Source organism: Dama dama, chromosome 12, assembly GCF_033118175.1.
Source record: "Dama dama isolate Ldn47 chromosome 12, ASM3311817v1, whole genome shotgun sequence".
NCBI classification, from domain to species: domain Eukaryota; kingdom Metazoa; phylum Chordata; class Mammalia; order Artiodactyla; family Cervidae; genus Dama; species Dama dama.
Window position 1 is genome coordinate 31,480,610 of NC_083692.1, and position 14,232 is coordinate 31,494,841.

Below are 14,232 nucleotides of genomic sequence, written 5' to 3' on the forward strand. Positions count from 1 at the left end.
GGCCACAAGGCCTGCCTCTGTAGCGCCGAGGGTGTGAGTGGGTTCGCAACGTGAAGCGCGCGTCGGCGTGGCGGTAGAGTTCTCTCCGGGAGGCAGACTATGGCGGGTCCGCTGACTGTGCCCCGGCTGCCTCCACACGACCCGGGGACGCCGGCGCTGTCGGTGGTGGACATGCACACAGGCGGCGAGCCCCTGCGCGTTGTGCTGGCGGGGTGTCCGGAGGTGGTCGGCCCCACACTGCTGGCCAAGCGGCGCTACATGCGCCAGCACCTTGACCATGTGCGGCGACGGCTCATGTTCGAACCCCGGGGGCACCGGGACATGTACGGAGCCGTGCTGGTGCCGAGCGAGCTGCCCGACGCGCACCTGGGGGTCCTGTTCCTAAACAACGAGGGCTACAGCTCTATGTGCGGCCACGCGGTGCTGGCGCTGGGCCGCTTCGCGCTCGACTTTGGGCTGGTGCCGGCGCCCCCGGCCGACGCCCGAGAGGCCCTGGTCAACATCCATTGCCCGTGCGGGCTGGTGGCCGCCTTCGTGGAGTGCGAGGGCGGCCGCAGTCGCGGCCCGGTGCGTTTCCACAGTGTCCCGGCCTTTGTGCTGGCCACAGGTAACCGGCGGGACCCTTTCGGCCCTGCGGCCCAGGACCCAACTAATTACACTAACTGTCTCTGTAGGCTGGAGCCCACGAGCGCAACTAACCCACCCCGCAAGCTTTAACAATCAATCAGAAGGTAATTCTAAATCCCTGCAAGTGGATGTCAGCATTTTAGCCTTGTGAATTTGTGTAATGCATGCAATTTGGGGCTTCTCTGGTGGCTCAGCAGTAGAGAATCCACCGGCCAGTGCGGGACGCAGGAGGCTGGGTTGGGAACATCCCTGGAGAAGGTAATGGCAGCTCACGCCGGTGTTCTTGTCTGGGAAATCCCATGGACAGAGGAGCCTGGCAGGCTGCAGTCCATGGAGTCGCAAAGAGTGGGGCACGACTTAGCCACTCAACAGCAATACCCAAATTGATTATCTCGCAGTAGTATCCATCTGTGGTTTGGGGAGAGCCTTGAGGAGTACAGAGTTCCGTGTTTCCCTTACTCAAAAGCTTCGTTCCCCTCTCAGGCATTCCTGAAGATTTCACAGTTGGATAAAGCAAGGTCTGCCTAGGGTCAAGGAAAGTGCAAAGACCAACCACCGAACAGGGCTCCAGGATGGCTCAGAATATGCTTGCTGAGCACATTATCGCCGCCTGACAAGTTAGTAAACACAGATTGCTGGAGCTCATCTGTAAAAAGTGTCTATCTTCCTAGAGATACAAAGACTGCAGAATATATCAGGTTGCTAGTTCTCTAGGAGTGCAGAGTCTTGAAAAGGTTTTGGTGGGTTCTCTAGTACAGAGCCTGTATGTCATGCTAAACAATGTAATTATAATCTTTACAAAGAGCGAGATCCTTAAAAATCCTATCAGTAAAGGCTGAATTCTATCAGAGGAGGCTTTAGTAGTCTGACTAGAACTGAGCTGTGTGCTAATTTAGTTAGTACAGGTATAGGGTTATCACTCCTTTTCTTCAAAGACTTCAAGCCATGCAAATCATTCTGTTAATTTAATCTTGAGCCTCCGGGTGGATTGGGGTTCCCGATTAACCTGCTTATGAATGTTATGAACGATGCAGTAATAGCCCAGGTGTTTGAGAGTCTTAGACCAACCTCAGGCTCCTGACACACACAAGTTGGTAAAAGAATGCCACCGGGAAAACATACCATTTGCCCAGAAGAAATGGTGTCATATCGGATTGGGAGGGCACATAAGGGAGACAAGAATTTATGTTAGGGTTGCATCTTAAAAAAGCTCAACTGTTAACTGGCTTGGTTACCTGACTTCCCCTCCCCAAACCACCCCAGCAGCGGATTAGAAGCACTCTGGATTTTGTGGGAAATGACAGCTGGCAGCAGGATCACCAGCTGTGTACATCATAGTTTGGGGTTGGTTAGGGTGGGAGCAACCAATATGACAAGCACAGTAGTTCCTGAAAGCATCCCTGTGTGACCATAAAATAATCAGTGGGCATTAATGGTCATTTTGAGTCATTAAGAAAATGAAATCCTTAAATTCTCTACTTTGAAAGTTGCTTAAAAGACTTGATAGTGTTCAAGGTCATTGCTCTGCCCCTTCCCATCTCTAACCTTGTGGAAGGGACTCCATGCCTAGTGTCATCTATAAAGAGAGGATAATAATAGTCCCCACCTCAGAGTTGCTGAGCTCATTGCTATGCCACCCAGCTAAAATGAAAACTAATTTTCATCACTGTATTTAAGTACTGGAACAGTATGCAGTCAGTGAATGTTTGTTGAGTAAATAAATGAAACTCAGAGCAGAATGTGTTCATTGGTCCTTGTAAGAGCCCTATTCCTGCTGGGAGTTAAACTTTGGGCTTTCATATTAATATTTATTGCATTCCTAATCTGCCAAGCATTCCCCACACATTATCACATGGAATTCTCAAAACAATCCTCTTCAGAAGGAAACAATTCCATTTTTTTACATGAGGACTCCAAAGCCACCCTTAGCTTTCCCCATTCTGGCAGTCCCTCATCTCCATCTATTTCCTCAATCTCCTCTCATTAAACCTGCTTTGCATGTTGCATCAGCATCAAGAAAAACATTTTTCTCTTTTGCTGTTAAGTTCCACTGGCATGTTTTACTCTTGCTTATAAATTTGCTCTGACACATTATGTGTTAAAAGGATTCTGTGATTCTGCTCTGAAACTGATAGCTCCCTGGTGTCTTTGTATGACTCACCGTGCAAACCAAGGAGTATAAGAACTATTTTACTTTTCATAACTTAATTTCTAAATTGAGACCCCTTTGCCCTGTTGGTTGACTTTGCCTCATCCTTCCATGGGCCCTCTTCTGATATATGTGTGAGCAAAGGTTTCTTAAAAGTTCCATCTTGGAGACAAGGGCCTTAACCACTTGCTTAGTTAACCAGGGAAACATCTACCCCATCCAGTGGTCCCTGCCCCTTTCTCCTCCTCCCTCTTCCTGTTGCTATCTCTGCCATATCCCTTAGCCTCCTCACTGTGCTGTGGGAAAAACCACACAGGTCTGCAGTCAGAAAGAGACTGATAACTTAGGTTTCTCTGAACCAAAAACAGAAAGACCTGCTTTCTCCCCTGCTGTATGCCTCCCCCAGAGGCAGTGATCATTAAGCCCATTTGACTTAGGGAGGAGAAAGAGAAGAAAATGCAAAGAAAGGTAAACAGTTTTAATGTCCCAAAATATCACCAGCCCATTCCTTTGGATATACAAATTCAGGATTTCAAACAACTGCAGTTCAGGTGAAATTTGGGGTATGTCAGGGACTTAAAATACCCAAATAAAAATCCTGATGCAAAATGATACTGTAAAGGCCAGTGATTCTATAATGGCTTTATTCTGGATATTTGCCTGCAGGATACTTCCTTGAGATGAAAATTTCTAGATAAATAAGTATCTGTAACTTGGATAGAAAAATGTTTTTGTTTTTTTTTTTTCATTTTGTTTTGACGTTATAGCTGAAGAAAACCAGTTTGTGAATAAGATCCCAAATCCTCACTGTTTTAAACCATTCCCAATAGTATGAGGGGTACCTACATTTTCCTTCATAATTTTCACACATTCATATCCCAGAGTTTCCTCTCTCTCTCTGCTTCAATGATGTTTTCTAGAAAAGATCCTCAGAATAGTTAACAAAATATGTAAGTATGATTTAGGAAAAACATGGCATTCAGATGTTCTAAAACTTATGCAAACCTCGTTGAAATTAAAAATAGAAAGATGTACTTAGCTAAAGGTCTGTTATTATTTACTTGATGCACATTCATTTTCAAAATTGATTTTTGCTGCATTCCTAAGATAGGAAAAAGTACTCTTTGCCCCCCCCACCCATAAATACACATGAATTTAAAATGATGTGAATTTTATTGCTGAAATACTAAAAACAAACTTATTTTGAAACACATCTCTTTTAGATTTCCTGGTGGATGTTCCTGGTCATGGAAAGGTGGTGGTGGACGTTGCATACGGTGGTGCATTTTATGCATTTGTTAGTGCTGAAAAGTTAGGACTCGATGTTTGTTCTGCAAAGACAAGGGACCTCGTGGCTGCGGCAAGTGCAGTGACAGAAGCAGTGAAGGCTCAGGTCGGTACCGATGCTGCTGTCATAGCTGATGGCCTCCTCTGTGACGTGAAGGAAATGTACATGACGTGTCTCTCCAGAAAATTAAATATCTCCTCTCTGCACTTAAATTACTGGTCGTACTAAGAACAGGGTGCTGGTTATACTCTTAAACTCTAGAGCAAGACTACCTGGGTGTTGTAGATTTGCCATTTGTAACTTTTGTAACCTTGAATAAGTTACATCGCCTCCATGTGCCTCAGTTTTCCTATCTGTAAATGGAAATTATGAAATTGGTGCTTCACAGGGAGTTGTCAGTCAGTATGTGTAAAGGACTTAGAATAGTGCCTTCGCCATAGTAAACGTTAACAAATGACAACTGTTAACTTCAATAATAAGTAATAATAATATAATTTGTGGTTATTTAAACAAATAGAAAATAGATAATATTACACTTTGAAATGCTTTTGATATATGTGGTCATTCTGCAAAACTTGAAAATAATGAATGTCAAATATAGCTTACAAAATAGATTTCGTTAAATCTGATCAGAATTTCTCTTATTTCGCAGAGAATATTAATTCCTAGCTAGTGAATTTTTTCTATATTGCTGAGAAGTAATAACTCCAAGTAATAACTCAAGTAACTCCAGTTTGACTTGGGAAAACTGTTGTTATAAAATCAGTTTAGATAATAAGTAATTCTAGAATATTCTTTCACTTCTAGCACAAATCTGACAATTTACCTAATTAGGACCTATATATAAAACTCATATACATACTTGAATGTTTTAGCATATGAAAATTTAATTATCATTCTAGGTAAAAAATAACTTAGGAAAGATAGAATCTAGAATACTTCTACTAATAATTATTTAAGGCCTATTTAACATATCTGAGGCTTTAATTTAATATAATAACCTATAACTTTATAACCTAAATAGCAAAATGAAAATATATACTATAACCCTGTTCTAAATTATCATTTTTCCAGGACTTCCAATACGAGTATGTAGAATTATTTTATCATGAAAACTTCTGAAACTCTGGACTTACATCTGTTTTCTGTTCCAGTAAGCAGACAGCTAATAGTTTGAGTTAACAATTTGACACAAAATAATTTGACCTTATTTTTTAATAAAATCAAGAGGAAAAGGCATTGTTTTCTTAATCAAAGGAGGAAGTTTGAACTTCTCATTAAAGCTAGAACGTCTCACTAAGGTGGTGAGGGGCGGACTTTGAGGGAGGAAGGGTTCTGAGGAAAATGCGAGAAGTTCTGTCAGTGATGAAGCAGGCAGTAGGTCTACTTTGTGAATTGCTGACCACTGATACTGCTTATGCAGATTTAGGCAAAGGCCATTTGGGAGGGAAGGGGGCTAAAGTAGATGTAATATAAATTTGTCCTTATCCTTTTAACAACAATTTACCAAGGACTTACTGTATGTCAGACACTATGTTAGATGCTGGAGACCAGAGGAAGAACAAACCCCACCACCTTCAAGGCACTCAGTCTAGTGGGGGAGGCATCCCTCTGTGCAGTGTGATGTACTGGTGCTATCATGGAGTGGGGCGTGGGGGCTTTAAGGGGGTGGAGAACAAAGGTCCAATATGCAGCCTTCTTTAACTGGGTTATAGATGGACTCCTTGGATTTTAAGACTCCAGTCTATTCAGCTGCTTTTGATAGGTAAGTGGTAGGGGAATGTACTAACCATCGGGATACAATAGAAGTAAGATTATAGTCATCTTGGCCAGGCTAACAGATGTTACAGAAATCCAGAAGTTAAACAACCAGACCTCCCAAGAAGAACAGGAAGCATTGCACATTTGAGCCTGATCAAGCGTTACTGGAGAAGGCAATGGCAACCCACTCCAGCACTCTTGCCTGGGAAATCTCATGGTCGGAGGAGTCTGGTAGGCTACAGTCCATGGGGTTTCTAAGAGTCGGACATGACTGAGTGACTTCACTTTCACTTTTTACTTTCATGCAGTGGAGAAGGAAATGGCAACCCACTCCAGTGTTCTTGCCTGGAGAATCCCAGGGAAGGGAGCCTAGTGAGCCGCCGTCTATGGGGTCACACAGAGTCGGACACGACTGATGTGACTTAGTAGCAGTAGCAGCAGGCTTTACTGCTCATGTGACTTAGCTGCCCTGCCATTGCCTGCTTCTGTGTGTACCTGCTGCTTTTTATGATACTGATTTCAGTCCTTTATAATAAGCCTTTTTTGCCCCATCCAATTGCTTTTCTTAACCTAATAATATCTGCAACCTTATACTTTTTTGCTTGCTCATGGCTTCTTATAGTTCTTGTGTTTATCAGTGATATTAATTTCAGCTCTAGATACTCATTGCTTGACTTTTCTGCATTACCCTCTTCAAGTTCCTTAGGGTGAGAAAAGGATTGCCTTTCTCTTCCTGTTTGAGCAGCCATGGCTGGCCTGTGAATTGACTATCCTGGGGTCAGTGCTGAGGTCAGTGCTTGAAAGAGTGCATCTGTTTGGGGGTTAAGTGCATGAAATACGGCTGTTCCTTCAGCAGAGGATACATGCAGGATGACTTCCTTAGAAAGGGCTCAAAGTGTAAGAATCATACCTTCCAACAAAAGTATCTTTATTCATCTAGAAAAATATGTAATTTCTAATATCAATATTTAATGTTGTGACCCAAAAAATATTTTTTAAAATGATAAAGATGGAAAAATTATATCTAAGAGTACCTTAGATTTTTTATTTATTTATTAAAAGATAAATTTGAGTGAAAATGTTTATTTTACATGTGGTTGTTAATTATTTTATTTACAGTTTAAAATTAATCATCCTGACAGCGAAGATCTTGCTTTTCTATATGGAACTATATTGACAGATGGAAAAGATACTTACAATGAGGAACCAACCACCAATATTTGTGTGTTTGCAGATGAACAGGTATTAAAGCTGGGGTTTTTAGGCACACAGCCAGGTAATATGGAACTAGAACCCTGTGAACACTATCTTCATTTATTCTGAAACAGGTTGACAGAAGTCCTACCGGCTCAGGAGTGACAGCTCGAATTGCCCTTCAGTATCACAAAGGGCTTCTAGAACTGAACCAGACCAGAGCCTTTAAAAGCAGCGCAACTGGCTCAGTATTCACAGGGAAGGCTGTGAGGGTGAGTGGTACCTGTAGCTTCTTGTCTGTAAATATCTTACAGATCCTGGAGACCTGAGTTGGATGTTAGATAAGTTTCTTCATTAAGCTCTTAGAAGAGAATTTTAACTCTTCAAACAAAAATTTGTTTATTACAACATGCAACAGATTTATTATATATAAATGAATTAATGAACAATATGTTTAATTTCCAATATAGAAAATATTAATTGATATAACCTAAAAAACTCTTTGAGGTCCATATTCATTTTAGGATTGTTTGTTCTGGTTCTGTAAAAAAATGTCCTAGGTATTTTGATAGAGATTGCATTAAATCTGTACATTGCTTTGGGTAATATGGCCATTTTAATAATATTATGTTTTCCAGTCCAAGAGCATGGAATATCTTTTCATTTCTTTACATCATCTTCAGTTTCTTTAATCCATGTGTTATAGTTTTCAGCATATAGGTCTTTCACCTCTTTGGTTAAGTTTATTCCTAGGTATTTTTTGACCCAGTTTTAAATGAGATTCTTTTCTTTTTTTTACTTTTTCTGATATTTCATTTTTAGTGTATAGAAATGTGACAGATTTCTGTATATTATTCTTATATCCTGCAACTTAGAACTTTATTAGTGCCAATAGTTTTAGGGTGGAGGCTTTAGGGTTCTCTGTATAGAGTATCATGTCATCTGCAAATAGTGAGAACTTACCTCTTCCTTTCCAATTTGGATTTTTTTTTTCATATCTGATTTTTATAGCTAGGATTTCTGATACTAGGTTAAACAGAAGTGGCATAAATGGGCAACCTTGTCTTGTTTCTGAATTTACCAGGAAGGCTTTCAGCATTTCCCCATTGAGTATTATATTGGCTGCAAGTTTGTCAATAAATGGTCATTATGTTGAGGTATGTTCTCACTATACCCACTCTGATGAACATTTAAAATTATGAATGGATATTTAATATTCTGGGATTTTTTTATGCAACTATTGAGATGATTATGTGGTTTTTGTCTTTCCTTTTGTTAATGTAGTGTATCACATTGATTGATTTGTGTATGTTGAACCATCCTTGTGACCCTGGTATAAATCCAGCATTATCATGGTATATGATCTTTTTTTTTTGTATTGTTGGATTAGTTTGTTGAGGATTTTGGCCACTATATTCATCAAAGATATTGACCCGAATTTTCTACTTTTTTGGTGTCTTTGTCTGGTTTTTGTATTAAGGTAATGGCTGGTGATGTCCTCAAATCTTAGGGTATAAAGGGATTCTGAGACCAAAATGTTTGAGAACCATTAAACTAGGTTTTGGATTTTTTTTGTTTTTATTCTATAGGAATATTCCATTTTATTTTATTTTTTTTGAATATTCCATTTTATATAGTAAGATGTGAAAGTGCTGAAAAGTTGTGGAAAGTAGAGTTCTTATTAATATAGTGCTAAGTATCTTCAGTCATGTCCAGCCGTTTGAGACCCCATGGACGTTAGCCCAACAGAGTTCTCTGTCCATAGGATTCTCCAGGTAAGAATACAGGAGCGGGTTGCCATTTCCTTCTCCAGGGAATCTTCCCAACCCAGGGATCCAACTCAGGTCTCTTAAATCTCCTGCATTGGCAACTGAGTTTTTACCACTAGTGCCACCTGGGTACCCCTTATTAATATAATGTAATAAAATTTCAAATGTGCTAGCAGAGCTAATTAATGAATTTACTCATAGCAGTAAGTGAAATCTACTATAATATGATTAAATTGCATCTGGTAAATTAATATACTCAGAAAGAATCCTTTAATATAGCAAATAATTTATCCTAATAAAGATTTTAAATCTAATATAGCTGTTTTAAAGTTTTGTTTTTCTGAATACTGAATTTTTTTGTAAGGGATTTCTACACAATACAGTGATCTTAATGGAATACCATGTTATATGCAGAAATTTGAAATACATTGTCCTCAAGTGTGAGATTTAAGATAAAATAGTAATTGTCAACATTTATTGGGTGCTTCACTATGTGTTAATTTCTAAGCTCAGCATTTCATATGTACCATCTCATGTAATTCTCCCAAGAATGCTATGAAAATTTAGAGTTTAGATACTTTGCCAGAGGTCAAACAGACAGCAGAGCCAGGCTATGAAGATGGGTCTCTCTGAGCAGACACTGTACTGTTAAACACCATATTTTCTTGCTCTTAAGCAAAACATTTGATGCGGATGGGCAGTTTCACCCATGGGAGAATGAACTCTATTCTCAACCACCCAAATCTTCATCCCTACCATGCTTATCTGTGCCTCTCTCGAGTCTAACACTGTCCACTAAGCTCATTTCAAGATGATTGTCCCAGAGATACCTCAACTCATTAAAAAGTTCTTCCTTCCTAAATGTGTTCTTTCCTATCTCATTCCCCATCTTGGTTAATGGTGGCGCAGCTGCACTTCCAGGCTCGACACTGTGCTCATATTTAACTCATCTCTAAGAAGAGGTGGCAAGAATACACAGAAGAACTGTACAAAAAAGATCTTCACGACCCAGATAATCACGATGGTGTGATCACTCACCTAGAGCCAGACATCCTGGAATATGAAGTCAGGTGGGCCTTAGAAAGCATCACTACGAACAAAACTAGTGAAGGTGATGGAATTCCAGTTGAGCTATTTCAAATCCTGAAAGATGATGCTGTAAAAGTGCTGCACTCAATATGCCAGCAAATTTGGAAAACTCAGCAGTGGCCCCAGGACTGGAAAAGGTCAGTTTTCATTCCAATCCCAAAGGAAGGCAATGCCAAAGAATGCTCAAACTACCACACAATTGGACTCATCTCCCACACTAGTAAAGTAATGCTCAAAATTTTCCAAGCCAGGCTTCAGCAATACGTGAACCGTGAACTTTCAGATGTTCAAGCTGGTTTTAGAAAAGGCAGAGGAACCAGAGATCAAATTGCCAATATCCGCTGGATCATCAAAAAGCAAGAGAGTTCCAGAAAAACATCTATTTCTACTTTATTGACTATGCCAAAGCCTTTAACTGTGTGGATCACAATAAACTGTGGAAAATTCTGAAAGAGATGGGAATACCAGACCACCTGACCCACCTCGTGAGAAACCTGTATGCAGGTCAGGAAGCAACAGTTAGAACTGGACATGGAACAACAGACTGGTTCCAAATAGGGAAAGGAGTACATCAAGGCTGTATATTCTCACGCTGCTTATTTAACTTACATGCAGAGTACATCATGAGAAACGCTGGGCTGGAAGAAGCACAAGCTGGAATCAAGATTGCCAGGAGAAATATCAATAATCTCAGATATGCAGATGACACCACCCTTATGGCAGAAAGTGAAGAGGAACTAAAAAGCCTCTTGATGAAAGTGAAAGAGGAGAGTGAAAAAGTTGGCTTAAAGCTCAACATTCAGAAAACCACGATCATGGCATCTGGTCCCATCACTTCATGGCAAATAGATGGGGAAACAGTGGAAGCAGTGTCAGACTTTATTTTTTGGGGCTCCAGAATCACTGCAGATGGTGATTGCAGCCATGAAATTAAAAGACGCTTACTCCTTGGAAGGAAAGTTATGACTAACCTAGATATCATATTGAAAAGCAAAGACATTACTTTGCCAACAAAGGTCCATCTAGTCAAGGCTATAGTTTTTCCAGTGGTCATGTATGGGTGTGAGAGTTGGACTGTGAAGAAAGCTGAGTGCTGAAAAATTGATGCTTTTGAACTGTGGTGTTGGAGAAGACTCTTGAGAGTGCCTTGGACTGCAGGGAGATCCAACCAGTCCATCCTGAAGAAGATCAGTCCTGGGTGTTCATTGGAAGGACTGATGCTGAAGCTGAAACTCCAGTACTTTGGCCACCTCATGTGAAGAGTTGACTCATTGGAAAAGATCCTGATGCCGGGAGGGATTGGGGGCAGGAGGGGAAGGGGACGACAGAGGATGAGATGGCTGGATGGCATCACCGACTCGCTGGGCATGAGTTTGAGTAAACTCCAGGAGTTGGTGCTGGACAGGGAGGCCTGGCGTGCTGCGATTCATGGGGTCGCAAAGAGTCGGACACGACTGAGCGACTGGACTGAACTGATTCTCACCACCTGTGGACAGCAGCCCCAGGCCTATCAATTCTGCCTCCAAAGCATCTCTGTATTTTGTTCTGCATTCTCACTAAAAACTGCCCTCCTGTCTCCAGATTTCATTGATGAATTAAAGTTACCTCTTAACAGGTTGCTGGGTTTCTAGTCTCTCTCTTCCCCAACTAGTTCCCCACTTTACAGCTAAACTGAATCTAAAAACACGAATACAGTCACTTACCTTAAACGCCTCCCAGTTGCCCATATGATCACTGTGCTCAGTTGCCGCCAATTCTTTTCGAGCCCGTGGACTGCAGCCCGCCAGGCTCCTCTGTCCACGGGATTCTCCAGGCAAGAATGCTGGAGTGGGTTGCCATGCCCTCCTCCAAGGGATCGTCCCGACCCAGGGATTGAACCCGCATCTCCTATGTCTCCTGTACCTCAGGTGGATTCTTTACCACTGAGCCACCGGGGAGGCCCACTTAACTCTCGGATTCTCTTTAAAATGATAAAATTTGAGAACACAACTTCTAGGCTAGGTAAGCTATGCGAGCATTACCTTGATATTTTTCTTTCATCATCTTTTTTCAGGAAGCAAAATGTGGTGATTTTAAAGCTGTCATAGTGGAAGTATCCGGACGAGCGCATTACACAGGTACCGCAAGTTTTATAGTAGAAGATGACGACCCACTGAGGGATGGATTTCTTCTCAAGTAACTTCTATGGCTTATAAGGGCTTTCTTTTCCTACAAATTGTTATCATTCGTTATTTTTCTCTGAATTATGTGGAAAACTATATCCAAATTGTACACGTAAATCAACTGAGATTCTAACATACTGTGGCTAAATATAAAGTCATTATTCCTCAGCTTGTACGTGTATATGGGTATACTATCACTTACAGAATTTAAGTATCCAAAATGCAGAATACTTTTCTAATTATTAACACATCAGGTAAAATTAAAACCTTAAGTTTTTACTTACTTAGTTCTTATTACTCTGTGGTAGTCACTGTGATATTTTGTTTTAAATGTGCTAAGCTTGTATTGTAGCCCTCACAACAATGGGTCTTACAAGTTCATTATTTTAGTTTTCCAGTTTTTGAGTAACATCATGCCCTCTCTCTGGAGAAGGAAATGGCAATCCACTCCAGTATGCTTGCCTGGAAAATTCCACAGTCAGGGAGGCCTGGTGGGCTTCAGACTAGGGGGTCGCAAAGAGTCAGACATGACTGAGCATACAGTACATGCCCGCTCTCTAAGCATGATGTGAGGGAGACATATTAGTCCTCAACACTTGGCAGTCTTAAACTGGGAAGGAGCGGGGTGGTCAGCTTCTTTGGGTGGAAGTTGTTGTAGCTGCTGCTGGGATGTCCTCTAAGCTACAAAGACCAGCTCCTATCCCCATAACTTGAGAGAAGACCAAGAATCAGGCTTTTGATATATCATTAAGGCTCTTACAAAAGGGTTGCTTATTTCATTATTTAAGTATAGGTATACAGGCGGAGTCAATCAGTGAATCTCTATAGTAGGGCAAATCTCATGCTCTACCAACTACATGCTAGGTAATTTAAAACATGAAAGAAATGTTAACTTTTGGCATTCTTGCTAGTTAATTGTCTGTGAGTCTGTTAAAAAAAATAAAATTTGATCATTATCAGTCATTATAAAATGAAATGCTAAAAATTAATCAACATGTGATTCTCTTAATATTCAGTAAACTTTTTTTGAGGTAAGTAGTAGTATTTTTTTTCTTAGCATACACAGTGAAGTAATTAATTCATTTCCACTGGCTCTGTCATCCAGCAAGTCTGTACAGACCCGATTATTAGGTCTGTGATTGAATTACCTGTCCAAAATGAAGACTATAAAGTTAGTGTTCTTGATTTCCTTATTAAATGCACAAAAACTAATGTTTTCCACTCATTATCTCTTAAAATTTGTGGTAAACAATTCATTTACCTCCAAAAAAACACTAAATATGATCAAGAAATTTTCTACAGATTAAAGAGATTTTCACTTTTTTTTTTGCCAGAGAAACATTTTTTCCTTTTTTTAAAAGTATTTCTTTTTTAATTGAAGGATAACTGCTTTACAGAATTTTGTTGGTTTCTGCCAAACATCAATATGAATCAGCCAAAGGCATACATATGTCCCCTCCCTCGCCCGTTATACTTTTGAAAAAATAGAAACAGAACCACTGTTTTCTGTCTAAATTTCACAAGTCACGTTAATTTAAAAAAAAAAATGCAGACTGATGTTTAGTAGGTTTTACTATTGTTTCAAAATTCTCTGCAGACAGTGCACCATCTGATCAACTGCACCCTGGCTAGCACTCCCTCTGCCCGCCCCTGGTATGCCACTATGTTTATCTCATTTATGAATATGAGAGAAATGGAAGCCAGATGTGTTAAATTACTCTCTTAAGGTCACATTTGGGGCTTCCCTGGTGGCTCCCTGGTAAAGAACCCGCCTTCCAATGCAGGAGACACGGGTTCGATCCCTGGGTCAGGAAGATCCCCTGGAAAGCGAAATGGCAATCCACTCCAGTATTCTTGCCTGGGTGGCAAGAGAGTCGGGCATGACTTAGCAACTAAACAGCAACAACAAGGTCACATTTGGGGCTGTCATTCTAGCTCTGCTGACTCTAGGTCCAGTATTTTCCTGCTACACTTCCTCCACTTCTGAGACATGATAGCCAGAACTTGTTTTACGATATAGTACTTTAACAAAAAAATTCTGTTTCCTAAACATTGAAAAATAAATACTGCCTAAATCTTCCTAAATTCTAATCCAAACCAGAGTCAAACCCTTTCAATAATATTCATTCCTTCTGTATTTCACCATGCCTTCCACAGAGTCAAAACCACTAGGGAAATCGACAGCTATTCCTC

At 40.6% G+C, this 14,232-nt stretch overlaps 1 protein-coding gene across 1 annotated transcript; it reads left to right on the forward strand.

Annotated features, from left to right (window-relative positions):
- The first annotated feature begins 10 nt into the window (after window positions 1-10).
- Window positions 11-12,207, forward strand: L3HYPDH (trans-L-3-hydroxyproline dehydratase). Its single transcript, XM_061156952.1, has 5 exons — window positions 11-607; window positions 4,000-4,169; window positions 6,945-7,067; window positions 7,154-7,291; window positions 11,931-12,207. The coding sequence occupies exons 1-5, from the start codon at window positions 100-102 to the stop codon at window positions 12,054-12,056; spliced, it is 1,065 nt and encodes a 354-aa protein (XP_061012935.1). The 5' UTR covers window positions 11-99; the 3' UTR covers window positions 12,057-12,207.
- Window positions 12,208-14,232: the final 2,025 nt, after the last annotated feature.

What these genes read in the sequence shown, in the direction of transcription:
- L3HYPDH (XM_061156952.1), top strand. Translation starts at nt 100, where the DNA reads ATGGCGGGTCCGCTGACTGTGCCCCGGCTGCCTCCACACGACCCGGGG. An exon ending in GGCCTTTGTGCTGGCCACAG is followed by an intron (nt 608 to 3,999) that starts GTAACCGGCGGG and finishes CATCTCTTTTAG; the next exon opens with ATTTCCTGGTGGATGTTCCT. An exon ending in TCACAGGGAAGGCTGTGAGG is followed by an intron (nt 7,292 to 11,930) that starts GTGAGTGGTACC and finishes ATCTTTTTTCAG; the next exon opens with GAAGCAAAATGTGGTGATTT.